This window comes from Podarcis liolepis (genome assembly GCF_965112155.1).
Source record: "Podarcis liolepis genome assembly, chromosome: 3".
In the NCBI taxonomy this organism is placed as follows: Eukaryota; Metazoa; Chordata; class Lepidosauria; order Squamata; family Lacertidae; genus Podarcis; species Podarcis liolepis.
In genome coordinates, this window is record NC_139557.1 from 27,734,063 (window position 1) to 27,761,987 (window position 27,925).

Consider the following 27,925-nt stretch of genomic DNA (forward strand, 5'->3'; position numbering starts at 1 on the left):
CTGCACCTAATGCTATATTGTGGAATCTGATGTGAGATACAGCAGAAGTTGCCCCCAGTTCCAGTCACTACACAGAGGCAGCTTAAGGTCCAAAATAGTTTATTGCTGCAGAAGATAAGGCTTCAGTAATACAGTTCCACATGTTGGTATATACATACAGCTTATATGTGAAAATATATCTGTTGCTTCAGCAATTCAAGACATAACACAGACTCCGACTCATGGGCCGATGAATAAGCTGGCATGCCATAATCACTTACCGTATTTTTCGTTCCATAGGACGCTCCGTCCCATAGGACGCACCTAGTTTTTTGGGGGGGAAATAAAGGAAAAAAAATTTCCCTTTATTTCCCCCCCAAAAGCAGGTTGGGGAAACCGAACCAGGTCGAGGAACAGCGGGATGGCGGCGCTGCGCCTCCCTGCTGTCCCCCGAGCTTGTGGGGCTGGCCCATGTCTGCCCGGCGCGAGGGGCGCTCTGCTTCAGGGCGCCCTGCCCACCAGGCGGCAGGCTGCTATCCGCAGCGTGGGGAGCCCTGTGGGGAACTCCTGCAGGGCTCCCCACGCTGCGGATGTCTGCCCGGCGCGCGGGGCGCTCTGCTTCAGGATGCACCGACCCCTCTCGCTCTCCAGGCTTCAGCGAAAGCCTGCATTCGCCCCATAGGACGCACCCAGATTTCCCCTTCATTTTTGGAGGGGAAAAAGTGTGTCCTATAGGGCGAAAAATACGGTATATAGATGCCACTGACCTTGCATCTATTGGCTTATCTTATACAGTGGTACCTCAGGTTACAGACGCTTCAGGTTACAGACTCCACTAACCCAGAAATAGTACCTCGGGTTAAGAACTTTGCTTCAGGAGGAGAACTGAAACCGTGCTTTGGCAGTGCGGCAGCAGCAGGAGGCCCCATTAGCTAAAGTGGTGTCTCAGGTTAAGAACGGACCTCCAGAACGAATTAAGTTCTTAACCTGAGGTACCACGGTACATGGGGTGATTTGTGCCCATGCAGAAAATTCACCCCTTCTTCCATGTCCAGTTTCTCCAACAGAATCTCTATTGCTGGAAGGGGGCCTCACCTTCCAGTCTTGTTCCAGGAGCATTTCTCCTCATTTAGACTCTTGAAGCTGCTACTCTTCCCCCCGCCCACCTCTGCACTCTGCTGAAGTTATTTGAGTTTGCTTCCTCTTCCTGTGCTTCTCTCCCCTTGACCTTCGGCCACCTTGCATTCTCATACCCATCAGGGTTACCAGCACACTGTTCCCTCAAATCCATCTTCTGCTCCCTCATTTCAGTGCAGAGGAAAGCTCTTCACTCCTATGCCTTTCCATGCATAGAATTGTGTTCTGCTGTGTATTTATATATATTCTTGAAAAATTCACTTAACATCAACATAGAAAATCTGGCAACTACATGTCTAAGAAGCCCTTCTTGCGAAGATCAGCACATTCATCAATGCTGAATTATAGGGACAAAGCAGTGTATCAGCACTGTCAATCTAGATGGGTTAAACCAAGTGTGTTTTTTTAAGCTAATCTGTTATTCAAGAACTGTAGGAAGACTTCAGCAAAAACATTCACTAGAAAGGAAAGACTTAATCCCTTGATCACAATGGTACCTTTTTAGCAAAACTGACATATCAGAAAGCTTTAATCTATTTGCTTGGGTTGTATAGACTTTGTTGGGTTTGTTTTGTTTGTTTTTATCTATGAAATCTATACTATGAGCAAGATTGCTGAATTTGCTCTTTTATTGTTGGAAATATTTGTTTGGAATATGATCAACTGGTTGGGTGTTTTGTTTTTTTCCTTTGCATTTTTCTAATGGGAACATTAGATTACTTTAAAATTCAGAGACTCTAGAGAGCTGAGTACTCCTACAAGCATCAAATCCACACACAGAGATATCTGCAACCCATTAGACACCATTCAAGTACATAAGATTGTACATCTTTAATTTCCCATATTATTTTGCTAAAAGAAGAGTACAAGCAATGAAGCTGTCTCAAGAAAACTAGCACAAGGTGTCTCATTTTCAGTGTGGAAATTAATTCCTCTTTTTGCAAGGATTATCTTTAGATCTAACTATTAGTTAGATTTAGATCTAACTATTACTTTTATTTAAAAATAGTTATATCATTTTAAGTAAAATGTTATTTATTTCACTCAGCCTCACTCAGCTGCATAGTTGTACCCCTTCAGTCAAACTTTTTGAATGCCTATGTTGTGGGATTTTGATATATGTGGTGTTCTGATATATGTGGTGTTAGGAGTACAAAATCTGTCAAGTTTAGAGATACCACAATTTTTGCTACCTTTGGGGAAAGTAGTTTAATATATGGCAGACTTCATAAATGACACCCAACAGGCCCCTGTAGGAGTTAAACAACTTTTCAAGAGTTGGACAGGTGCAGGCCTTGGCAATTATTTTGTAACTGCAGTTGCTCAAGAGGCTAATTAGGGACTGAAAATTACGTTTTTGTCTTGTTGCTGGCAAAGTCTTTTGAACTATTGTCCTCAAGACTCTATCGTGTTAAATAAAACAGCAAACAAATGTGATCACAAAAGATTCTCAATAAGCTATTACTAGGCATTTCCCACTTCTAATTCATTTTAATTATGTTTAAATAAATCAGATGGTAATTAAAGAATTCTGGGAGAGGGGCAAGTCTGTATACCAACTTTCCGTGTTCAAGAATATTAATGCTGGGTGTGTCTTGGAGGAAAACACATTTCCTGATGCAACCCTTACTCTATTCTTCCAGAGGACAGGCTCCAGAAGGAAATGGAGACATTCAGAAACACTGGGAAACTCTGGTATGCTAGGGCAGTATAGGTTTGGATGATCTGAAAGGGTACTTCCCATGCACAATTACTGTATTTTTCGCTCTAAAAGACGCACCTTTTCCCTCCTAAAAAGTAAGGGGAAATGTGTGTATGTCTTATGGATGCAGGCTGGGCAGCTATCCCAGAAGCCAGAACAGCGAGAGGGATCGCTGCACTTCCTCTCGCTGTTCTAGTTTCCATCCCTTCCCCTACCTCCCACAAAAGGCAGCAAGAGCCACGCTCCCTCTAAAGAGCCGCACGGAGTGTGTGTGGCTCTTGGGGGCTTTTCCCCGAGGAGGGAGAAGGGTGACGGGCTGCCCTTCTCCCTCCTCGGGGAAAAGCCTGCAAGCGCCACACACACGCTGCACGCGGCTCGTGAAAGGGAGCGCTGAGCAGAGCCTGGGATATATACAGGCTCTGCTCAGTGCTTCCTTTAAAGAATATTTTTTTTCTTGCATTCCCCTTCTAAAGACTAGGTGTGTCTTATGGTCAGGTGCGTCTTATGGAGTGAATAGTACGGTAAGCTAAGGTTAATTGTCTTTCTTTTAACACAAAGGAGTCAGGTTCAGTGACTGTCTGCTCCTTGCATTTTTACAGTGGCTACAGGACTTCACGTACAATGTCCTTTCCTCTTGGAGCTCTGAGAAGCCAATCAATAGGTGTATGGTGAGGCTTGATTAGACTGGAAGCAGTTCAAGATAGGTTGCTTACACTCTCAGGAGTTCCCACACTGAGGAATAACAAGTGGATCCGCTTCCTCCTCCATGATGATGGAGACGTTTGGCAGGAAATGGTCTTCATTTGCCCTATGCACTGAGTTCTGTATTAGGCTTTCCTTTACCAGGCAAACAAAGCACCTAGACTCAGTGAGCAGACACCTATAACACAGTGAAGAAACTTGGTTCTCCAAAGTAGCCAAGGTTATTAAACAGTATATGAATTCATTTGGACAATATGAATAGGGGTAGTTTCTCTGATGAACCTTAAGCACTTGTGTTCTAGGTTCAAAACAACAAACCTTTTTTAAGTCATTTTCTAATACACATTGTCCATGCAAGCAGACTTTTCTTAAATAAGCTAAATTCTATCCCATTCTTGTGCAAACAGATGAACGGGCCTTCTCTGCAGTGGCTCCCCTTCTGTGGAATGCTCTCCCCAGGGAGGTTCACCTGGCACCTTCATTATATACCTTTAGGTGCCAGGCAAAAGTGTTCCTTATTAACTAGGCCTTTGGTTGATTTGATTGACATCCTATGCCCTTTTAAAAATGTGTTGTGTGTTGTTGTTGGTTTTCTTTTGATTATGTACTTTGTGGTTTTATATTCTGATTTTATCTTGTGAACTGCCCTGAGACCTACAGGTATAGAGCAGTATAAAGGTAAAGGTAAAGGGACCCCTGACCATTAGGTCCAGTCGTGGCCGACTCTGGGGTTGTAGCGCTCATCTCGCTTTATTGGCCGAGGGAGCCAGCGTACAGCTTCCGGGTCATGTGGCCAGCATGACTAAGCCACTTCTGGCGAACCAAAGCAACGCACAGAAACACCGTTTACCTTCCCACCGGAGCGGTACCTATTTATCTAATTGCACTTGACGTGCTTTCGAACTGCTAGGTTGGCAGAAGCAGGGACCAAGCAACGGGAGCTCACCCCGTCACGGGGATTCGAACCGCCGACCTTCTGATCGGCAAGTCCTAGGCTCTGTGGTTTAACCCACAGCGCCACCCGTGTCCCTATAGAGCAGTATATGAATTCAATAAATAATAATAATAAATTCCGAAACAAGTGTGCACAGCCTGCGCTACTGGATTAAGCCAGGACCACTTTCTCCATTCACTGCCCATTAACACACACGCTGCCTTATTAATCCAGAGAAATAATAACATATGACCTTAGTGAAATCAGGGCAGCATCAACAGAATGTTAGTTTTAGAAAAAACCCAGGAGAAATAAAGAAGCATTTTTATTTTTATTTTTTGTAAAGGGAGAAAAAGATATATTACTATTTGAAAAGAGCCATTTTAAATTACTTAGTTTTCTTCAGTTCTTATTTATAAATGTAAATAGAATCATTTAGATTAGGGACACCCATTTCTTCTAAGCGCTTATAGACATTTTGGTAACACTGTTAATGTAGTTTTAAGGTCAGCAATTACAATTTTTACAGATCAGCATTCTTCATTCCACATTTGGTGTGAGTTTTGCCAGTTCATTCCTATCTACTCTTTCTCATCAAAGATTTACAGATTTTTCTTTTACTTAAGGTACTGTAATCCAGTAAATAACTTGTTGATTTTTTTTGTACTGAAAAATCTAATAATATGACGGAATAGTTGAAAGTTGATGAATGTTCACAATACAACTGAGCTTAATAGGAATTCAGCAATGTTGAAAATGACTGTCTTTTTAGGTGTATAAAATATCAATAATATGTTATGACAACATTGTTCAGTTAATTCTGGGGTAATTATTATCATGTTGCAATATTCGCCCCGATTCAGTAACAGCAACCTAATTGTCCATAGTTATAGTAATAGGAGCCACATAACTCCATGCACCAATCATAACACTGAACTTACATTCTTCCACTTGTTAGTGGTCAAAAAATTTAAATACTTAGACATTCACTTCCAACAGAATGCTTGGAAAAACCATCCCAAGTTTGCACTAAACGTGGCAGATACCTGTGCTTTGGCTATCACCTGTTTGTTTGTTTGTTTGTTTGTTTGTTTGTTTGTTTGTTTGTTTCCAATAGAGGGAACCAATATGTTCCTGCTACACTAAAGGTTTTCAATGCCAAAGTAAATCCAAAACTACTGTATGGCATACCATTATGGACTGGTGCTGTTGACCACTCACTGGAACGCAGCCAATCAAAATCCCTTCGTAAAATCCTGGGTATGCCAAACTGTATCCCATTATGCAGCCATATGCCTGGAAACTGGACAAGGGCCTATGGAAACTAGAGTGAGGTTTATCACCATAAAGTTATGGCTACACCTTCCTTTCAAGTCTGACCCCTCTTCTCTAATTTTTCATATGCTGTTGGAATCCCACCGTTCCAAATGGTTAGCTTGTATCAAGAATAAAATTTAAACCATTGGCCTATCATTTGATTTGCGACTTATTATTCCACTGTTATAAGTATTTCAAGCAATTAAGAGCATATTTGTAGTGATTGAATTCCAAATTCTGAGTCACGCAGTCAAAAAATCTTGCTCTCTGTTGGAGTTAGCGATCTTACGATGTACCAGTGGCCCGGGTACTATTTTATAGTTACAAATGGTATGACATATTTTAGGAAGAAGTCTGCAAATACTGTCAATTTCCTCTTAGATAGCATCTCATTGTATTGTGAGCATTTTGCTGCTTCAAAGCCCATAAAATGTCACTCATGTTCTAATGATAACCTTGCACACTGGGATACGCAGACAGTTTCAATATAGCTTTAAGTGTTATACTTTTGGGGTTGTTTTTTTAACACTCAGAATATACTCTGTGCCCTTTGTACCACCCCCAACAATCTTTGCTGCAAAAAGCATGGCAGGCTGCAAGAACATCAGAGAGATAAAAGGAATCCTAAACATAATAGAGGATGGTGAGGAACCCTAAGCTTTTGTTGACGGGGACAGGGAGCAGGGGGTCATTCGTGACCAATTCAGCTCTGGCACCAAGAGCTAAAAGCCAAAGCCATTTTACACAAAGCAAAGGAATGGCAGGAAAGGAAAGAACAGTGAAGCAAAAAGGAATGACAGAACCACTTCTTAATAGGAAGGCTGGCAATTCAGACCACAGTCCAGCTGATTGAAAGCAATTGGATTTAAGGAAGTTCTTTTCCCTTCACCCAACTCGGGTTAAACATAGCCCTTCAGATTCATTGGATAGCAGATTATTCTTGATAAAAGCAGTGCAAAGGCAAATAACTGGGCCTGTTTCTTTTTCTTTCTTTTGTATTGTTAGGAATTTTGGAAGGGGGTCGCCAGGTCCCTCTACTGCATGAATCCAGCACGTGTTAAAAGCTAATCAAGCCTTTTAAATCTGGGAAATAGCCAAGCTAGCTTCCTGGTGAGCTGATGGGGGCTTAAGGGGCTCTGTACAAGATAGTACAATGGGCGGGGGACCCCTCCCTCAACAGACAAAGCCAGAGCTTGGGGTTGGGGTTTTGCAGCGATGTGACCTAAAAGTAAAGCAGCAAGCAGGAGAGAAAGTCAAAGCAATATTTGAGAGCTGTGTTGAATCTGAGGCTGCTGCTATGGGAGAAGCAAGACACTTTTGGGATGTTAATGCTGTGAATCTCTCCATCATAGGCTCAAGTTGTACATATGTGTAAATAAACCATACATCATAAAGACACCACAGTATCTACTGTGCCTCATTCCAAAAGGAAACATGCCTGGAACCCCTAGAATCTCGCATTGCTCAGCGATCGGGGCAACGTGCAACAGCATCATTGGCTAAAGAAGTCAACTGTCTGTCAGAGCCAACAGTGATGCCTGTATCTGTAATAAAGATCAGATATTCAGTGAAGGGGTTGGGGAGGTTAATTCACTCTTCATTAGTTTTTTTTTTATTATTAATTTAATATATTGATTACCTACTTCATTGTAACTATAATCCCAGAGAGGGCTAAGCAAAATACTTTTTAAAAAACACATAATAATGGTATAAATATAATTACAAGGGCAAATGTGGGACTTCTAAATAGCTATTACAATATGTTTTAACTCCATGGCCTCAGCAGTGACTTAAATGGTGTTAGGATAAAAAAATTCCTTAAGCGGTTTTCCTGAGGTTTGTTTCACAGCGTCTCCAACAGATGAAATAAGCTGCTTTTCAAACAAAAGCTTGATCCTGTAAGCCTATATGGGTTTTACGGATTGCTGCAATGCCTCGATTTATCAAAATGTTTTAAGACAATGATGAGTCTCTTCAAATTTACCTCCACATTTGCTGCTAGGCATATACTTGCACTACCTGCAGAACAGAGTTCACTTTTCCCTTATGGCTTTTCCAGAGAGCACTCTATGGGCACATAGCGCTGTCACATTGTTAGATCTCAGTAAGTTACAGCCTATTCAGTGGGGAACCCAACTGGGAGCCCTACGTTAAGCAAGTCTGAGTTCCCAAAAGAAAGCAGGGTGCATGTAATGATACATATTTAAAGCCCAGATATGCTGCCTCCGTGTGATGCATGAAAAAGAGCTGCTACAGAAGGAATAGCCATTGTACAATGAATAACTGTTCTCAAATTTCCTGCTTTTTAAAAAATAAAAACAGTATCTATTCTATGTTTGTCTGTTGCTCCAGAGAATGAACACATAGCCTTCAATTAACTAAACAACCAGATTAAAAAATAAATAAATACAAGAAATTAAAAGTTTATAGAATAGTAGGAGAATATCTTTTTTTGGCAAAAAGTATTAGACCCAATGTATCTAATAATATATATTTTCTTTTTATATTGCAGGTTAGCACTCTAGACTGGGTACGAGCTGAAAAAACCTATAACCTCTGTGAGGTTCTATTTAAAGTCCACAAGGTAGGTCTCCTGTTAAGTTATGGACTACATTTGGAATGGGAGACTGTGATTTTCAGAAATTAAAATAGAATGTGTTCAGATTAATTTTCTTGGATAAGAAGTAGTTAGCCAAAACTTAATCTACATTACAAAGCTAGTTCCTAGCAATGAACTATTGCCATTATTTGTGTTTGATGATCAGGCCTTGGCTCATTCTGAACAAATGTGGACAATTCTTAAACCCAATTATCAAGGGGAGCCAACATGGTGCTCTTCAGATATGGCTGCAGTATAACTCACAACAGTCCCAGCCAGGAATAATGCGAGTGCATGTTCAACAACATCTGGAAGCACCATGTTGGCTACCCCTATTCAACACAATCCATTTCATATATAATGTATTGTGGGGGGAGTAAGATTGCCCCTTTCAGCTGATGTTCCTGTGCATAGCTTAGTGGCCTAACAACTATTTTGCATGCATAAGGTTCAAGATTTGGTGCCTAACATCTCAAGTAAAAATAATTTCAGGTAATAGGGCTGACTGACATCCAGGAGGATGCTTCCACCACAAGGCTGGATGAAACAAAGTTCTGCCAATAGAAGGCAACTTCTAAGGCATGGCTTTGTGCTGGTTCCTGTCCAGTCTTCATGACTTCCTCCAGAAGGCGTGGCTTGGGGAATGTTGCCACGCATGCTGTTTTAATACTTGAGTGAAATTATATGGAGTTTTGGAGTGTGTTGCCCTCAGTATGCTGATTATATGCAGTTCTGTTTCTCCTTTACAGTACAAGCAGGTTTGGTGCTAACTTTGAGACTTTTTTTTTTTTTTTGTATAAAGTAATATGCAGGTCTAAAACATCAAGCCCAATCAAATCACATATGCCTGAACAGTTAACTGGTCACCCAGATAAGCTCCAAGAATCAACTATTTTATGATCCTGGTGGAATGTACATGTTTTGAATTTTGCATGCATTCCCTCATTAAACATTACAGCGACGCCTGAATGTCTGATAGCCCTAGAGAAGAGGAACACACTCTGAATGACTGGAAAACTGTGCTCTTGATAGGTAGACACATTCAGTTCTTACCCAAGGACTGATGCATGCCCTTTGTTTTCTTTATTTCCCTAATATTCTGGTAGGGTTAATTTCAAGAAGAAGCCAACTTAACAGCAAATTCTGATGCTACGTTTTCATTTTGAGGTGGGGAGGGAAAGAGTTGGAAATAAGCTGCCCACGATTCAGCCCTTTACATTCCTGACATTTTAATAAATGAACACTTAATTGTCAGTCTTGATGAATACATTAACTGAAACACAAAAAGCTTCAGTGTACAAGTCTAGCCATTCTTCTGTTGACACTTCAGTATAAATGATAATGAAGGAAACTTAGAGCAAATCAATTAGGTTGGAGTAAACTTAATTTTCAGAAGAGATTAAAGCTCCTCTATTACAAATTCTAAGGCGCAGTTTGCTCTGCAGAAAATGTTCCTTTGAGTTGTTTATGCAAGCAAGTTTTTCCTTGCTGACTTTTCATGATACGAACTTTTTAAAAATGAATAACCTTTAATGCCCTTCATATATTGGGTGGTCTCAGACCTTCTGTCCGCCTGATTCTCCCTGCTCTGCTTAGGGCCAAGCATGGACAGAACCATCATCTGCTTTCAAACTCCAAGGCAGGAATGGGATTATGCACAAAAAGAGGAGTTAAAGAAGCCATTGTCCAACTACAGGCATTTGTCCCATGTTTCCATATCTGTTCTTTTCACTGTTGTACCACCATGTGGAAGTAGCATTAAAATAGTTCAGTGTGAATAAATGAAGAACCAATAGCATATGACTAATATATTAATATATATTTATATATCATACATACATAGCCCAAAATCAGATATGAATATGAAGTCATTTGGTTATTGCATACTGATGAAATACTTGTTAGGGGTTTTGTTTTTTTTTGCAGAAGGCATATCCCGTTTGATTTCTCCCCTCCCCTTGGTAGGTTTTCTGTCTGTGATTCTCAAAAACAACAAAAAACTTTACCATCATAATGTTTCCTGGCTCTACTGCTTCACAGGGATGCCATTATGAAGATATTTAAACAAAGCAATCTGTGAAGCATAAAACTAATATTATATGCTCATAATTAAAAACGCTGCTTGTTTGATTTGCATACCCTGATGTGCAGGATCTCTAAAGGGGATACCTTTTATTAAAATATATCAGCATGACAATATTGTTTGTCGCAAGCTCCAGTGTTAATTAAAACACACATGGGTGTGGATTTAGCATTTTAGCATATTAATATTGCTGTTACTTGTCATTTGAATATCATATTTTTGGGGTTCACCCCTACATTTGTCCACATATCAGATATCTGAGGGTAGATCACCACTGAGCAAGTCAGTCTGAAATACATTCCCCCCCAGCATTACTCTGGCCTAAATGCTGCAATTCATACCCTAAACTTCCAATTTATGGGGTTTCCCAGTTCACTTCAACACAGGAGTGAGGCTGTGTGACTGTACCTTATGTTGAAACAAACAGTTTGATTTTGCTTTTAAGTACTGGTTGTAAGTTTATTGAAGCTCCTCAGGGAATGTTGCGCTAAGTAAAAATATAAAGGAGATTTACACTATGGGTAGACTGAATCTCTGTCATCAAAAACAAATTGCTGTATTGAATGAGCTATTTCTATTTTCTTGATCTACTTTTGTTGTAATGAGGTTCTTTTTTTACTGTTTTGCATTGCTCTTTGTTAATTTTAATCTGTCTGTCTGTTTGTTTGTAAGCCTTCCAGGAAATAGTTGTTGATGGGCAACATTCAATAAATAATCATCATCTCATACTTTAAATTGGTTTTCCCTGGTTCACCAGTGGTAAAGCCAGGAGACCCAGAAAAATAAATATAAAACATGTATAATCATATTGCTTTGCTCCTGGTCATTGATGCTCAACATCACAATGAAACTACAGTTCCTCCTACTTTTCTGCATAACTTTAATTCTCAAAATGAAATGCTCACATTCAGCAGGTTATGTTCCTTGATAGAGGGAATTACATTAACAGGAACAAAGAGCAAGTATGTACATTTTCCAGCACTCCTTTCTGATTTAATATCGCTTGCTAAAATATGTCTTTCAGCTCTGGCTTAATGATGATTGTTGGCTACAAGCAAACTTATATCTAGGTATTCACCAAGACTATGAGCTTGAAGACCAGAGGCCATATTGTTTCAGTGTTGTGGTTGGACATGGCAAGAGCCACTATTTCAATGTGGAACTGGGGAGTGACCTGGCAGTATGGGAGAAATCATTTCAAAAAGCAATTTTTTTGGAAGTTCAGAGAACAGGGGTAAGTAATTTAAAATGTACATAGCATTGATATTTCAACATCTCTGTAAGAATAATAACTAATTTTAAAACACATGTCCCATATATATGAGCATGCTGAGTAGCAGCCAGTAGGGCAACAGCTTCCTTCTGACTCCAGTCTCACCTTAGGTTACCTGGGCATGTTCCTGTCTGGAAGTTACACTTGATCAAGGGAAGTCTCTTGAGAATCCCTCCATTTGGCTGTGATGTTCTCCCTGCTGGCAGTCCAATTTTGGAACTTCCTTCCCTTTGAAATCAGAGGGATGCTCACTGCTGCATCTTAGATGCCAGGTTAAAACCGGACTGTTCAGTCAGACTTTTGGATAACAATGCTGCTGTCATTTACAATCGTTTTAATAGTTGCTTAAATTGTTTTTTTTATTTTAGTGTTGCTGAATGAGTTGTGTGATTTAAAGTTATTTTTATTGTTAGTGGGCTAGAGATCTGGGTTGTAGTGTAGGGTAAAGGTAAAGGGACCCCTGACCATTAGGTCCGGTTGCGGACGACTCTGGGGTTGCAGCACTCATCTGCTTTATTGGCCGAGGGAGCTGGCGTACAGCTTCCGGGTCATGTGGCCAGCATGACTAAGCCTCTTCTGGCGAACCAGAGCAGTGCACGGAAATGCCGTTTAAGTGAAATTCAATAAAAATATTTTTTTTAAAAAAAGAAATGCCGTTTACCTTCCTGCCGAAACGGTACCTATTTATCTACTTGCACTTCATGCTTTCGAATTGCTAGGTTGGCAGGAGCAGGGACCGAGCAATGGGAGCTCACCCCGTTGCAGGGATTTGAACCACCGACCTTCTGATCGGCAAGGCCTAGGCTCTGTGCTTTAACCCACAGCGCCACCTGTGTCCCTGTAATGTAGGATATTAATGGTCAAAATAAACAGAAGGCAATGATTTGACTCTGTTGATGACCTATGTGAGAAGCTTCTGCTTTGATTGATTTACTTGTCCACAGCGTGGTTCGTAGTCGTATGCTTGCACTATTTACTCACTGCACCCAGTTTACTACAGCAAAGGAAGACAAATTTTAAGCCAAATCAATCTGATTGCACAAAAGTCAGTGAGTCAATGTCAATAGCGTTCTTCAACTGGACACAGTTCCTTCTCCTCTGACATTTATTTATTTTTTAGAAAATGAAAGTTGAAATTTATGCCCCACATCTTAATCTGAACTCTCCTATAGAGCAAACACAGAGGTGGCAAAAATCTATCCATATTAATATTGAGTAATGTACTTTTCCTGTAACTTCATTGGCACAGATATCACTTCCCAGCAGGTCTGCTTCAGAATACTGTTGCCAGTTTCGTTTTCTTAGCTTGCATTAATCATGTTATTCTAACCACCTACCCGATTTGAAGCACATCAGATGCTACATTATATGCCCCGCTGATGTTTTCCACTGTTGCCTATTATTACACTATCACCTAGTGGTGCTACAAATTCTAAAGTAGTCTCTATAAAATAAAATAGCTATATTTTTCTACACGCAGGTAAACATTTTAGAAGCCTTAATGTAGTTACATTCTAACAGAGAAATAATAATGGCTAACTTCATTCTATATTATAATGAAAGGCAGATTTGTGTGGGCACGCAAACTTTCTTGAAGATTCTTATAGGGTGCCACATAACTTCCAGACAGTGGCTGGGTTCAGGCATAATGTGAAACCACGGTTTGTTTAGATAAGCCATGGTTTGTTTTAATGGCACATTTTGGACTTAGTGGTTTAGTGTTATTATGTAATGAGCACAAATGAACCTTGGGTTCTCATGTTCTTCCTTCCACTCTCCTCCGCTTTGAGAGTTGTTGTTTCAATCAAGCAGTGTCTAAATTTTAGGAAGTAAATAAATAAATCACATACTTCTCTATTAATATTTTTCACATTTTAAAATAATGCAAGTTGGATCATATGAGAACTGGCTTCATCATATTTTCTACATTATACAATGACTTTTCCATCATCCTTGTGGGGAGGGGGAAAGAGAAATTTCTGTGAACTAAATTATTTGAACCCATCAAATGAGCAGCGAAGTCCATAGATAAGTATGCTAAGTGTTTTATATCAAAGCCATGTCAGTTAACGGCTGCCACTACACCACTACACCATGTAGCAATGAGTTCCACATCTACTTATGTAGTGTTACATCCCTGCTAACTTGATTCAGTAGCAGCTACCTCTCTTCTGAAGCATATAATTGCTGCCTGGCAGCTAATGCTAAATTCAGGCAGTAGCTAAAATAGTGTTATACTTTCTTTGGAAAAAAAATTCAATCATCTCCCTGGGACAACAATGCAAAATAAAACTTTCTATAATGGGCTCTATAAATTCAAATGAGATATTAAAAGCTGTTTAATTAGGCTAGATTTATGAGGTCATTAAAAGATAATTATCTGTTTGTTGCCAGAAGAATGGCTTTAATTACACAATTAAGGTTTAGATTGTTTTCATTATGTATAGTAATGTATTACACTTTCACTTTTCTTGGTCATTTTTATGTCGTTAAGTCCATTTCACTTCAAATCTAATTTTAGAAACCCACAGTCTTAAGAATCAATTGCACATCTGCCCTCAGCACTAAACTTTGGCAGTGTGTGGGTAAATTTAAGTCTGTCTGGCTTTTCCATCAGTTACAAAAACAATAAAGCAAATTCCATGAATCTAACACAGAGCGCCTACAAGTTTAAGCCCCTAACTATAGCACCCTAATACGGTCATGGGGAAACTGGAGCCCACCTAATTAGCCCTTTCATGGGTCCTAGTTTGGCCCATGAGGTTGTCCCTCCCCCAACCAGATCCACCTTCTGCACACCTGACAAGATATGTAATATCAGGTGAGGAGCAAGTAGAGGATTGCCTGCCAATATACAACAAGGCGCCTTAAAGCACACTCCCCCTTGGGCACTGGCAAGAGAGGCTTGCTGTGGCCACCAATCAGTTGACTGCAAATGAGAGCAAGCCAGTAGGAATCAGCTGTGCCTGCTGAATTCATGAGTGCAACCAATCCTAGTAGAATGCAGAGCTTGAAGTCTAATAGGCCCTGAGTGCAGGCTACCTGTGATCAGCTCCCTCTGTAGAAAGTGGATCCTGAAATCTGCATGGATTGGCTGTAAATTCAAATCCCCATGCATTCGGCTTGGCTTGGCTTTTCCTTTGTAGCGTAGTATGTCAGGTGGATGGGCCCCACTCACCTGTCAAAATGGCCTGCCAACAATGGGTGAGGGGTGGGGATCTGATCCACTGGTCCCATTCCCCACCCTTGCTCTAACGTTTCTACAATGCTATGTTCAACTGTGCAGGTGTGTCCCACAGTATTCGTCTTACATAACTTTGCAACCATACTGTTTCCTAAACCAGTGTTTCCCAACCGGTGTTCCGCGGCACACTAGTGTGCCGCGAGACGTTGCCTGGTGTGCCGTGGGAGGGAGGCGGGCGAGTCGGGCGGCGAGAGGCGGGGCGGCGGCGAGGAGAGGCCGCCCAGCGCGGGGCTCTCGCCGTCTGCCTGCCTGGCTGCCTGCGTGGCGCTGACGTCACGGGGCTGTAACGTGCCCCACATAGGCACACGCGGGGCGGCGAGCGAGCTCCCTCCCACATCCCATCACCGCTCGCTTCGGCCGGCCTACTGGGCTGTCGCAGGCGGAAGGCCTGCGCATGTGCGAGGTTTTCGCGCCTTCGGGATTCCCTTCACGCCTTCCTCCTCCCGGGTCCTTGAGAGCGCGGGAAGCGGCAGCGCGAGACCGGCGTTGAGCCTGGTAGGTATTGCGCTTGCCAAGGCAGTCATTTGGGAAATGAAAACTTGCAAAGCAAGCAACCAGTTCAATCTGAAGTACGTGTATGCTTAATATCCTGTATCTGAAACCTGTTCTGCCCCCTCCCCCACACTTGGTGCCATTTTCATCTACACATGCAGCAGAGTAAGTTGACCCAGAATAGTACCAATTCAGATGGCAGATGGGAGAATGACAGTGCTGAATGCTTTCCCATGTAGAACAGTCCCTGCAAATAAAAACCTAGCATATTTGGAAGAGGGATGCTAGCCTAACCATTACCTTCTCTGCTGTTACTATTTTTTTATTTTTTTTTACATAAGTAAAAAGTGACCTTTCCCCATCTGGCATGGTGGTGTGCCTCGAGATTTTTTTCATGAAACAAGTGTGCCTTTGCCCAAAAAAGGTTGGGAAACACTGTCCTAAACTATAACAGTGACTCTATACTATTGTGTTTTAATCAGTATGCCTCTGATTCTGAAACATATGGGGGATTATATTGGGGAATGGTACGGAAGCTGTCCAGAGGTGCATGCAGGAAGGCAATGAGATATAAGAGGCTTGAAATAGCGACTCCAATGAATAATAACTAGTGCTTGAATTACTGAGGGTGGGGGACAACCAAGAGGGTCCATGATGAAATCCACAGTCGAAACCCCTTTAATTCCATCCCACTTTTAGCTAAAACCTTCCCCTTCCTCTGTTGCTTTGCTTTGCTTTGCATTACATTGCTGTTGCTGTTGTTGTTTAGTCGTGTCCGACTCTTCGTGACCCCACGGACCAGAGCACGCCAGGCACTCCTGTCTTCCACTGCCTCCCACAGTTTGGTCAAACTCATGCTGGTAGCTTCAAGAACACTGTTCAACCATCTCGTCCTCTGTCGTCCCCTTCTCCTTGTGCCCTCCATCTTTCCCAACATCAGGGTCTTTTCCAGGGAGTCTTCTCTTCTCATGAGGTGGCCAAAGTACTGGAGCCTCAGCTTCACAATCTGTCCTTCCAGTGAGCACTCAGGGCTGATATCCTTAAGAATGCATAGGTTTGATCTTCTTGCAATCCATGGGACTCTCAAGAGTCTCCTCCAGCACCATAATTCAAAAGCATCAATTCTTCGGCAATCAGCCTTCTTTATGGTCCAGCTCTCACTTCCATACATCACTCCTGGGAAAACCATAGCTTTAACTATACGGACCTTTGTTGGCAAGGTGATGTCTCTGCTTTTTAAGATGCTGTCTAGGTTGGTCATTGCTTTTCTCCCAAGAAGCAGGCGTCTTTTAATTTCGTGACTGCTGTCATCATCTGCATTACATTACCATTACATTAGCCACGACTAACTAAAGTGCACTGGTTTTAGTTGGCCTACTCTTACTAAGTCAACTACAACCCATTGAACCAGGCATGGGGAAACCTACAGCTCTCTAGAAGTTGTTGGACTGCAACTCTCATTGGCCATGCTGGCTGGAAAGCCACTGATTCCCCACCCCTGCACTGAACAGTAGCTCAAGGGGCCATCACATTATAATTCAAGGACCAATGACGACATGGAACTACATTAAGTTCTTGCCATTGTTTGCACAAAGTGATGTGATCCTTTGCACAACCTGCTAAGTTTGGTATGCTACCCTGATCCACTCATAAATCAAGGCACTATATTGGTATAGGGGGCAGAACCTTACCCAAATTAAGGCAGAGGAAGGACCAACATAAAAAATAAGATCTCTGCAAGTATCATGTACACTTAAGCACAATAAGGAATGGAACATGCAGAGTGCTAGATGCCCCACACACAATTGTGCCAATGCTACTGCATAAATATTCAGCCATATTAGTGGTCTAAGAAATGATATATAAAAATAACTTCCTACATTTCTGTGTATTCCATATTCGTGTTTTGGTTTTAGGCTGGCAGTGGTTAGTATAGGGTTGTATACCGGTAGTTCTGATCATACTCATTACCATTTCAGAGGAAAACTGAAATAAGCACGCAGCATAGTTTTTTGTGCTGTACTAATTTTAGCAAGGTGTATGGAATCAACATGAATAAAGATCACAGAAGCTGAGTTTGAAGTTGATTTACTCTGTGATCAAGCCAGCATACTTCTAAAGGTGCTTTTAACGAGTGTACAGAAAAGTGAAATAAGGCTTTGTTATCACAAGGCAGAAGCAATACTCCCGGGGGGGGGGGGGGAATGGTACTGAAAAAATGCTGGTGCAGATTCAACTCTAGGAGCGCAGAATAATCTATAGCAGTTTCCCCAAAGTAGAACATCAGCTCCTAAAGGAGATGTAAGGTCCTATTGAGCAGAATTCCTCCACTCCACTCTAGTTCCAGTTTTTTTTTATGAAGAATGTCTGATTTCAGAACTGGTGCATGTACAGTTTTGCCTTTGTTCATTTTCCTCCTTTAAGTAATCCACATGCACAAGAGATTGTGCTTACTGAAATAATGATGTAAGCTTTTATTTATTATTTTATGGTTAATTTTAAATGAATTTATCTCTATGGTGTTTTTTTACGGGGGGGGGGGGTTACCTTATTGTACACTACTTAAGAGTCTATGGTGTTAAGCAGTATGGAAGGGCATTAAGCAGCCTGGTGTTGCATAAAGGAGAAAACCCCACAGAGTACATATATCAATAAGGTGCACATTTCTGTGTGCATGAAAAAAAAGTCACAAGCGGAGCATTACAATGAATATAGGATGTGCTTTCAAAATTTCATCTTCGACCAAAATCATTCAGTGGCCTATTTTACATGTCACTTTTAACTGTAGTTAAAATAAACTGGTTTAAATGCTGCTGCACACAGCTGAAATCATGTGTGCTTCACTTCTGCCCCACTCCTGCTGCAGCCACAGTGCTGGGAAACAACCTATAGTCTGGCCTAGCGTTACATCCAAACCTGGGCTCATGGTCTGCTTCCTCTAGACCAGGGGTCTGCAACCCGCGGCTCCGGAGCCGCATGTGACTCTTTTACACCTTTGCCGTGGCTCCGAGGTGGATACTAGCGAGGGGAGGAGGCGCATTGTGCGCCCTGACACTCCCCACTGTGGCGGGTGCTGCACTGGCTGTGACATCACATGGGGGCGGTGCGTGCGTTAGTCACGCACCGTCCCGACGTCACCTTCCCGCCCGCTGTCAGATTGCGGCTCCGGAGATATATTTGTTTTAAATGTCGCAATGGTTTTGCGGCTCCCAGTTTTTTTTTCCTTCAGAAACGGGTCCAAGTGGCTCTTTTTGTCTTAAAGGTTGCAGACCCCTGCTCTAGACAAACCATAAGCAGTAAGCTAAGAACAAACCTTGATTACCACTTGTGGTTTGATTGTATGCTATGTGTTCATGAAGTGTGAAAACTGATGTGTGTGTGTATCGATGCATGGATAAGTGTGTGCAATGTGTGAGAATAAATTGTGTAGCTGTTGTGCATGGGTGTGTATAAATGGGTTGTGCATAGAAGAAAGTGTGTGTGGGATATCCCTGCCGGCTTTTTGCATTTACCCCATCCACCACTGGCAAATAGGGCTGGGAGAAATCTGCTTGAAACCCTGGAAAGCCTCTGCATTACTGAGCTATATGGATCATCGGTCTGACTTAGCGCAAGGCAGTTTCCTATGTTTCTAACTTTCCTGAACCAGCAGTGAGCCACTGTGGTGCAGTAGTTAGAGCACTGGACTAGGACCTCAGAGACCAGGTGCTCAGCCATGGAGCTCACTGGATGGCCTCAGGCTAGTCACAGTCTTCCAGGACAGCCTATCTCATGAGGATAAACTGGGGAGAAAAAGGAACCATGTACACCACCTTGAGCTCCTTATAGGAAAGGTGGAATAGAAATGTGATAAATAATCAATATGCTTGTGGTTTAGTGGGGGGAAATATTGTGGTTATTCTGCATCGTTTTAATGGTGTTCTAGTGTATTGTTGCACACCACTTTTATAGTTTTATAAGAGTTGGCAATATATAATTATTTGGGGAGAAAATAAAAATGAAGTATGCTGGAGTTTCAACAATGCGAAAACATAATTTGCTGTTCATCATATATGCTTTCTTTGCTCTTTTCCCAGTCTAAAACCTATACATGTAGCTGGCAAGGAGAAAGCTTGTGTTTCACCTTAGACTTTGCTTCGGGATTCACCTGCCTTGACAACAAAACAAAGGTACGGGGAAGCAGAAGGCGAAATATAAGAATTTGTTTTGTTATGAAGCACCCATGCTGTTCCTTGAGAAAACAGAACTGTTGCTAATCCTTTTCTGGTGGTGGAAAATTTGGGGTGAATCCAATCAAAAACACCTTTGAGCCTATTGGGATGCCTGTTCCATGACATTGAAGCGTATTCTTTCCTGCTGCCATTCCATCAGCAGACCGCTGACCAGTGCAGCTGTTCTGGTGTGAAAGTCCTTTTACAACCATGTCTGCCCATTCCTGATGATGAACTCTTGACAGCCAGCTGTGACTCATTTGCAAGGCATTTCATTTTGCCCAGTAAATGGCTCCAGACACATTCGACACTTAGATGCTATAATCTAAGGACAGCATCTTTTATGGAGGTGTCCTGTAACTTTGCTTCCCTGGCTTCAATTATTGTTGCCTAAGGAAGTGCTAGCAGTAGGAGTCGTAACTACCTCCCTCCTCCCCACTCCGCTGTTAATCACCAAAATTAACACCTTGAGGCAGAATGACCACTATCCTTGAAGCAGGCTATGGTATGCCCCGGGTTCAAAAAGCTCTCTCAGACCTTCCAACTTTCACTTCACTGCTTTAACAGGTGTACTCTCAGTGTGACTAACATTGGAAAGAGTCCAGTACCTGCTGACAGCAGAGGGTTCTTTTAGATCTATAAATAACCTGAAATATTTTTAATTAGTTTTTAACAAACGGCTTGTAAGTCACTTGGCACATTTTGTTGTTCTTGTTGCACGTAAAAATTAGTAATGTGCCTTTCCCATCAAACTGACCTTATGAGCCACTTCACTGACATGTGAGCTCAAGGCCCTGAATATGCACACAGGGCCGGCCCTACCATTAGCCGGAGTGAGGCAGCTGCCTTAGGCAGCAGATATTTGTAGTGAAGAGGAATGCTTCTGTTTATGGGGCTGAGGGTGGGGGTGGAGAGCACCTCAAGCATTAAATGTTTTGGGCTAGTTCTGTAAACATAGCAAGATAAGTTCCAAAACCTTTGAATAGTAATTTGGTGAAATTTTATCAGCATGAAGAAGGATGTGAAGAGCGCAGAAGTAGAATTTTATATATGAGAAAGACACCAACTATATAAAATTAAGTTATTTTTGAAAGCTAATGGAATATCAAGTAAGCCCTTTGCAAACAGCTTGGATTTGAATTTAAAACTTCACGTTTGATTTAAGGGGATATGGCCTGCCTCACATCAAATTAGCCAGTACACTTTCAGTCAGAAAGAGAAGATTATTACATCTGCATTACCTGTGTCAATGTTTAATGATGGAACAGAATGCTTGATCAATGAAATACTGCTCCGACTAAATCCATTTATCAGAAAATGCTGTAAAGTGCTCCACCACAGCAGTGACATCACATTGATTCCCTAATAAAAGGACAAAACGTTAACCAACAGTAAGGGGGGAAAGTAGAAATTTCATTATGACAGTAAGAAAAGAGAAGCCGAGGCAGAGATACTGTGTACATAAAAGAACTGTGTCAGACTGACTACTTTAAAAACATTATTTATACCTTGAAGGTTTGCTATGAGACTGAACAAAGGCCTGTCCAAACAAAAATTCTCCCAAGTAGTCATGTTTGCCATCTATGGAAGGTCCCCCCCCCTCGCCACTATTTATTTTTCTGCTTCTTCTGATATTGTGTTCTCTAGGTCGATCTAAGTGACCATTCTCTCAGGCTTGTAGGAAAGGGAAATGTCTCCCTGCAACATATAAGACAATCTTAATATCACACCATAGAATTTCATGCAAGTTGGTTAATTGTGCGATGTTCCATTTCCTGTGCATCTTTTTCTTACCTACTTTAGCACTTACAGAAGCCGACCATTTCCATCCGAATTCATGCGGTGACATTCATCGTGCTTATTTGCCAGTGCCAGCAGAACAGACACTTGCGCAGTGGAGCTACTTTCTTTCCTCTCGCTGCCACCCCCTGCTCCCCAACTCCAAATCTTTTCTAGAGGGTCCCCAATCTGCTGGAGCAGATTTTGGGGGCATGAGGGGGACTGCAGTGGAGAGAGAGCGGAAGGAGAAACCCTGCTTTGCAAATAAAAATCCAGTCTGTCGGCAGATTAATACAAACGGATATCACCTGTGGAATTCAGATGGAAGTGAACAGCTTCTGTAAGTGCTAATGCAGCTAAGAGGATTATTAGAAATAGGATGTTGCACAAATAAAGAAGATCACATCAAAGTCCAAATTATGGTATTAAATAAATAAATATAATTATAACGGTAACGTTCTGCTCAGTGTTTTTAGTGAGAAAAGGTCTTCCATTTCAGTTCTGAAATTACTGAAAATTTCTTTTGAGCATGGAATTTCACCACACTGATATGAAACAAGGAAATAAAATCCACACGGAGAGAAATACTGTGAAGTAACAATATGTTGAGTGCCCTCATAAGCATGGTAAACCAACAAACCTTTAGCAGTTTTGTGTGCTGATTGGGTGTAATGCATCAGTTTCCCCCCAAAATAGCAATATACCATTTATTTCTTCTTTTCTTCTAACCCAAAATGTTCAGTTGTTTTGGGAAAGTGAATATTCAAAATGTTAACTGTCTTTCATTTCTTTGCAGAATGTCCTCTGGAGATTTAAATTTTCTCAGCTCAAAGGGTCATCAGATGATGGGAAAACTCGTGTGAAGCTGCTTTTCCAGAATACAGAAACCAAACAAATTGAGACAAAGGTTGGCAATGAATACTGCTGTGTTATATGAAACTGAATTTGTATCAAGAAAATCTTGATTCCAGTTCACCTTACATAGTCAATTATAATTTCGAGTTTTCTCTTTTCTGTGCCATGCAAGCCAGGTCACAAATAAGCATCTAGTATTGTTCATAGATTATTACACAAAAACGCCAGAAATTATGGCCACTTTTTTGTCACCCTATGTGCAATTGATTTGGCATGGATGCCTGATTTTAACATGCCACAACTGAAAGAAATAGTAAAAAAGACAATGTGGCTGGCCTACTCTAGCAACCTACCTTAAGCCTTCAACACAATACTCAAACCACTGACTATTACTTAGCTTTATTGATCAATACTCATTGACTCCAAGCTACTTTTGCCTGCATCTTTCAGAAGCATCTACTTTCATGAGAAAAATTGCCTTCTTAGGGAATAAATAACACCCTCCCCAACACACATACATGAACTTTCAATCTAAATTGCAGCCTCTCAAATCGACATTGGGTTAAAACAGTGGAGAGGTAAATAATCTGGCTGGCAGGCCTGATCCTGGTACTCCCTACCCCTTGCAGGCCACAGTCCCTGATTTTCATGTCAGCCTGACTAAAATATTAAATTGGTAATCCTGTGCAGTTTTCATAACCCACCTCACCCCATCTCTTCCCTTCTCCACACAGATATTTATCAGCTTTTGTAAAGTAATTTGAGAATTCCCCAAATTGTCATAACATTTTTGTGCTTGTACAAATCCTCGCATACGTGTAGCTTTAAGGTGTTACCAGAAGAAGGAAATGGAAGATGATTGATGGGCTCAAGGGACAGGCCAATACTAGCATTCAAGACCTGTTTTGGATTCAGAATCATTGCTAGGACACAGGAGAAAGAAAGGCTGATAACCTCAACATTTATTATTGATGCAGTTTGTAGTACAGTAGTGACCAAGTTACTGATGGGAGCGATGGATTTTCGGGAGAGGCAGATGGTGCTGGACAGGAAAGTGTAGCCAATAATGAGAAACACAAAATGTCATCAAATAATGCAAGTTTCATTCCCCTTGAGTAGATAAGCTAGTAAATGTCAACAGCAGCCTAGTAAAGAATTATTTCAGCATTTGTTGGGCAGCAAACACTATGGTTAAGTTTATGATAACGTTTTCTCTAAACGTTTTTGTTTGAATCTTTATATTAAAAATTTATATACTCAGAGGGATTCAATTTCACACTATTGACTTTTGGGCAAAGGAGCTGCCCACAGTTTTCCTGTATTAAATATTATGGGGGTTTTATGTTGCCATTTTATAGAGACAAAACAAGAGCTCCCCACAAATATGCTAGAACCGTGTTGCACACATGTCTCCTCCCTAAGCAACAAACAATAAAAATAAAAATACTGAAACAACTGAAGCAAAATTGAAAACTTAGTTTAAAACTGAGAGAACCAGACCGTGAACCTTAGTATGGGTGAGCTGAAGAAAGCATAAAGATGGCACCAGGCCAACGTCTCTGGTGCCATCTTTTAAAAACTCCTGTGCCACAACCAAAAGCCTCTCTGTCTAGAGCTGGGGTAGTCCTTCAGATGGACTGTTGAACTACAACTCCCATCAACCCCAGCCAATTGTTAGGCAGTGGTGCGACTTGTAGTCCAACAACTTCCAAAGTGCAGCCCATTGGTTACCCCTGACGTAGCAGTGACCTGACTCTCTTCATTTGGTTCAGCTACTTTAGAGCAGAGCATCTGAAGATTTCAGTACAGTGGTACCTCGGGTTACAGACGCTTCAGGTTACAGACTCTGCTAACCCAGAAATATTACCTCGGGTTAAGAACTTTGCTTCAGGATGAGAACAGAAATCGTGCGGCGGTGGTGGGAGGCCCCATTAGCTAAAGTCGTACCTCAGGTTAAGAACAGTTTCAGGTTAAGAACAGACCTCCAGAACGAATTAAGTTCTTAACCTGAGGTACCACTGTATTTACATATACAAGAAGGTGCTATTTCAGGTAACTTGGTCCCAAGCCACTTAGGACTTTAAAGAATGAAAACAGTAAATTTGGCCTGGAAATGGACTGGGAGCCACTGCAGGTGACAAAGCAAAGGCATAACGTGATCAAAATGCTATCGCATATATATTTTCAGGAGCTTGAGTTTGACAGTGTTGAGCTTCCTGTGTGCTTGTTTCTATCGATATCAACAGGATAACCTATAGATATTACTGATATTGACTGACGTCTTGCATCAGTAGCAAGCGGCATTCAAAACAGTTGAAATACAAAGTAATTTCATTGTTCTGATTGCTCTGCTGTTATACAGGGACTGTTTTCAAGGTCAATAATGTGCCGTCTGGTAGGAAAGTAGTTTGCTGATTAGTTTACTGCTCAACAAGTATCCTTGAGACACATATTTATGTGAAGAAGTTTTGTGCAGAAGGAATATGTAAAATTTAGTGGGTCCAAAAGCAACTAGCTAGCACTTTGATTTGTGCAGAAGTGTGAAGGGCTATGTTCAATAACTTGACATACCTGTTGGGAAGCCAGGGTGCTTAAAAACATTTATTGAAGCTGAACTGGTACCCCACATACTGTATTGATAAGTAAGTAAGTAAGTAAATTTTTATTTATACCCCGCCCTCCCCGGCCAAGACTAACATCAAATATCAAATACATTAAAACACAATCAAACAATTGATTAAAATACAGCTTAAAAATTAGAATCAGGATAAAATTAAATGACTGCCCATGAATTACAACCATAGGGGTCAGGAACCTCAAGTACTCATCAGGGCCAGCTATCCATGTTGGTCCCACACGAGCCAATAAACGGACCCAAGAGGTAACTTGCAGGGTCCCATAGAGGGGGGTCAAACTGAGCCCAGACCGAAGGCCAGGCAGAACAGCTCCATCTTGCAGGCCCTGCGGAAGGATGTCAAGTCCTGCTGGGCCCTGGTCTCCTGCGACAGGGCATTCCACCAGGCTGGGGCCAAAGCCGAAAAGGCCTTGGCCCTGGTTGAGGCCCGGGACTGCCAAGATATTATGATTTGCGGACCGTAAGGTCCTCTGCGGGGCATACCAGGAGAGGCGGTCCCGTAGCATATGTTATGTTATTGATAACAATAACATAAATGGATCTGCCTTTTCAAGCGGTGGGATTTTTTTCTTCAGTGTATCATAGCAGGCAGATTTGCAGGGGAAATGATGTAGGTTTAGCAGGGGGGGGGGACGCCGACTTATGAACATTGAGAAACGTCCGAGGAATGTGTACACTGGCTTTTAAAACATTCCACCAATATTTCCTTCCAAATGTAAGCATACAGTACATTTTAAATTTCTTTTTTAAAAAAATCAGAAAATCTATATACAGTACATAACCCTGGGGCTCAAAAGCTTACCACCAGCCAAGTTCAAGGTTCTTGTATTAATTCGCAAGCCTTAGCAACTAGAGACCAGGATACCTCAGGGACTCCCTGATCCCTGAGGTCTTCAAAGTAGCCACTTTAGTGGTCGCCCATGGCTTGAATTCACAAGGAGATGCATGTACAGTATGGAGGGCTCAATTTTTTGAAACTGAGATCACTCAGGCCCCCAGTGTTGAACTTCCAGTGCTTACTGAAGACTTAAAAAAACATTCCAGCAGGCTTTTAAATTGAATTCTGATTTCATACTTTTAACTCATTTCAGTCTCATTGACAAAATAAAAAAATTCCTTCCAGTAGCACCTTAAAGACCAACTAAGTTAGTTCTTGGTATGAGCTTTCGTGTGCAAGCTCATACCAAGAACTAACTTAGTTGGTCTTTAAGGTGCTACTGGAAGGAATTTTTTTATTTTGACTATGGCAGACCAACACGGCTACCTATCTGTAACAGTCTCATTGAGTTGCATTGGGACTCCTGTACAACCAGCTGTGATTGAGTGGTATACTGATTGTTGAAATAAATATTCAGTGAAAAGTATCTACAGGTAGAAAGAGACATCCCTCTCTTAAACTCCCCATGTATTTCATTGTTTCACATATTTTGGAGGTACAGATGTCTCCCATCGGCACCCTTATCCCTGACTGTACAATGGTATCTCAGGTTAAGAACTTAATTCATTCTGGAGGTCCGTTCTTAACCTGAAACTGTTCTTAACCTGAGGTACCACTTTAGCTAATGGGGCCTCCTGCTACCGTTGCGCCGCTGCTGCACGATTTCTGTTCTCATCCTGAAGCAAAGGTCTTAACCCGAGGTTCTATTTCTGGGTTAGCGGAGTCTGTAACCTGAAGGGTCTGTGACCCGAGGTACCACTGTACAAGATATCAGTTCTAGGAATCTTCATTTGAAGAAGGACACAAACTGTTGTACAAGAACAGGTTAAAGTGCACACAAAAGCAATTTAAGCATTGCTCATCGCTCAAGACATTTTCCTTGATTATGTGAAATGGGCCTCTAGTTTTTAACTTGCCACTTGATAGCGCAGATGTGTGACATTCTGGCTGGTGGCTACTGGTGGAAATGTATCAAGCCCTAGTGTAGGTTGGACCTGAAACAGGGAGAAGGAATATGGGCAGAAGAGAAAGTAAAACCTGCTGTATAAAGTTGCTAAGAGGTTTCTGGAAGGTGAAAGCAGCTTCTGAATTATAGGGAACGGCACATTGATGGTGTCTGGGGACTAGTAATGCCTCCATGGAGTTTTCCTCCCTTCTGACCAACCTCCAGACATAAATCTCCAGTACTCTCTCATTTTACAGGGAAACTTAATTCAGTAGAGAGCTGTTAACTTTGCTACAGTTCAGGGATAGAGGGAGCAGAAAGCAGTTTTTCCTGCATCAATATCCTTACAAGCCCCTAAATGCAAGTAATCCGTATTGCTTTCAGTGCTCCACAACTGTGTACAGGCCTCCAGTTTAAGCAATTTTGCAATCCCAGAAGGATTAGCTTTTAGTTATCCTTCTGTAATGTAGTGAGACAAAGTAGTAATTTGAACCACGAAGCTGAAAAAATGAGGCTGTAAGAAACCTCCCTGAGAACTTTTGCTAGCCTTGTGAACACTCTTTTTCTTTTCTTTTTTGTAGCTTCTTTTGAAATTCTTCAGCTGTAATACCAAATGAGGGAATGACAAACCCTGGCCTAAAGCTTTGAATTTTGCTTTAGGCCAGATCTGGTGACAGCTTAGAGATGTTCCAAGCACCCTAAAAAAACTTCACTAGGCTTACTAAAATGGTTCTGACTTCCTTTGAAATTCATACAGTGTTTCACCTGAGGAGGAACTTGAGCATTCATTTCAAACTTTCCCTCAGCTGACATTTCAGCAGCAGCACTAGAAATATACAAGGTGACATTCTTCTTTAATCTACAAATACCTAAAGTGGCTCCCACAATCAATCCTATCTCCAGCAACTCACACAGAATCTCTCATTTGGATCCAGACTTACTTCTGAGTAGTAGTAGTAGTAATAATAATAATAATAATAATAATAATAATAATAATAATAATAATTTATTTATACCCCGCCCATCTGGCTGGGCTTCCCCAGCCACTCTGGGCAGCTTAAAAATAAAATAAAAAATACTGTACTACATCAAACATTAAA

General features: G+C 41.4%; 2 protein-coding genes across 4 annotated transcripts in view; both read left to right on the plus strand.

Moving 5' to 3' along the window:
• Positions 1 to 27,925, plus strand: part of SNTG2 (syntrophin gamma 2) — a 213,471-nt gene that overhangs the window by 184,199 nt on the left and 1,347 nt on the right. For all 3 annotated transcript variants that reach the window (XM_083495623.1, XM_083495624.1, XM_083495625.1), the window contains exons 13-16: positions 8,284 to 8,355; positions 11,478 to 11,687; positions 19,539 to 19,631; positions 22,249 to 22,359. In XM_083495623.1, coding sequence (XP_083351749.1) covers positions 8,284 to 8,355; positions 11,478 to 11,687; positions 19,539 to 19,631; positions 22,249 to 22,359 — 486 coding nt within the window. The remainder of the gene's footprint in view (positions 1 to 8,283; positions 8,356 to 11,477; positions 11,688 to 19,538; positions 19,632 to 22,248; positions 22,360 to 27,925) is intronic.
• Positions 24,642 to 27,925, plus strand: part of TPO (thyroid peroxidase) — a 110,218-nt gene continuing 106,934 nt past the window's right edge. The window contains exon 1 of the mRNA XM_083495544.1: positions 24,642 to 25,450. The gene's annotated coding sequence lies outside the window, so the exon portion shown is untranslated. The remainder of the gene's footprint in view (positions 25,451 to 27,925) is intronic.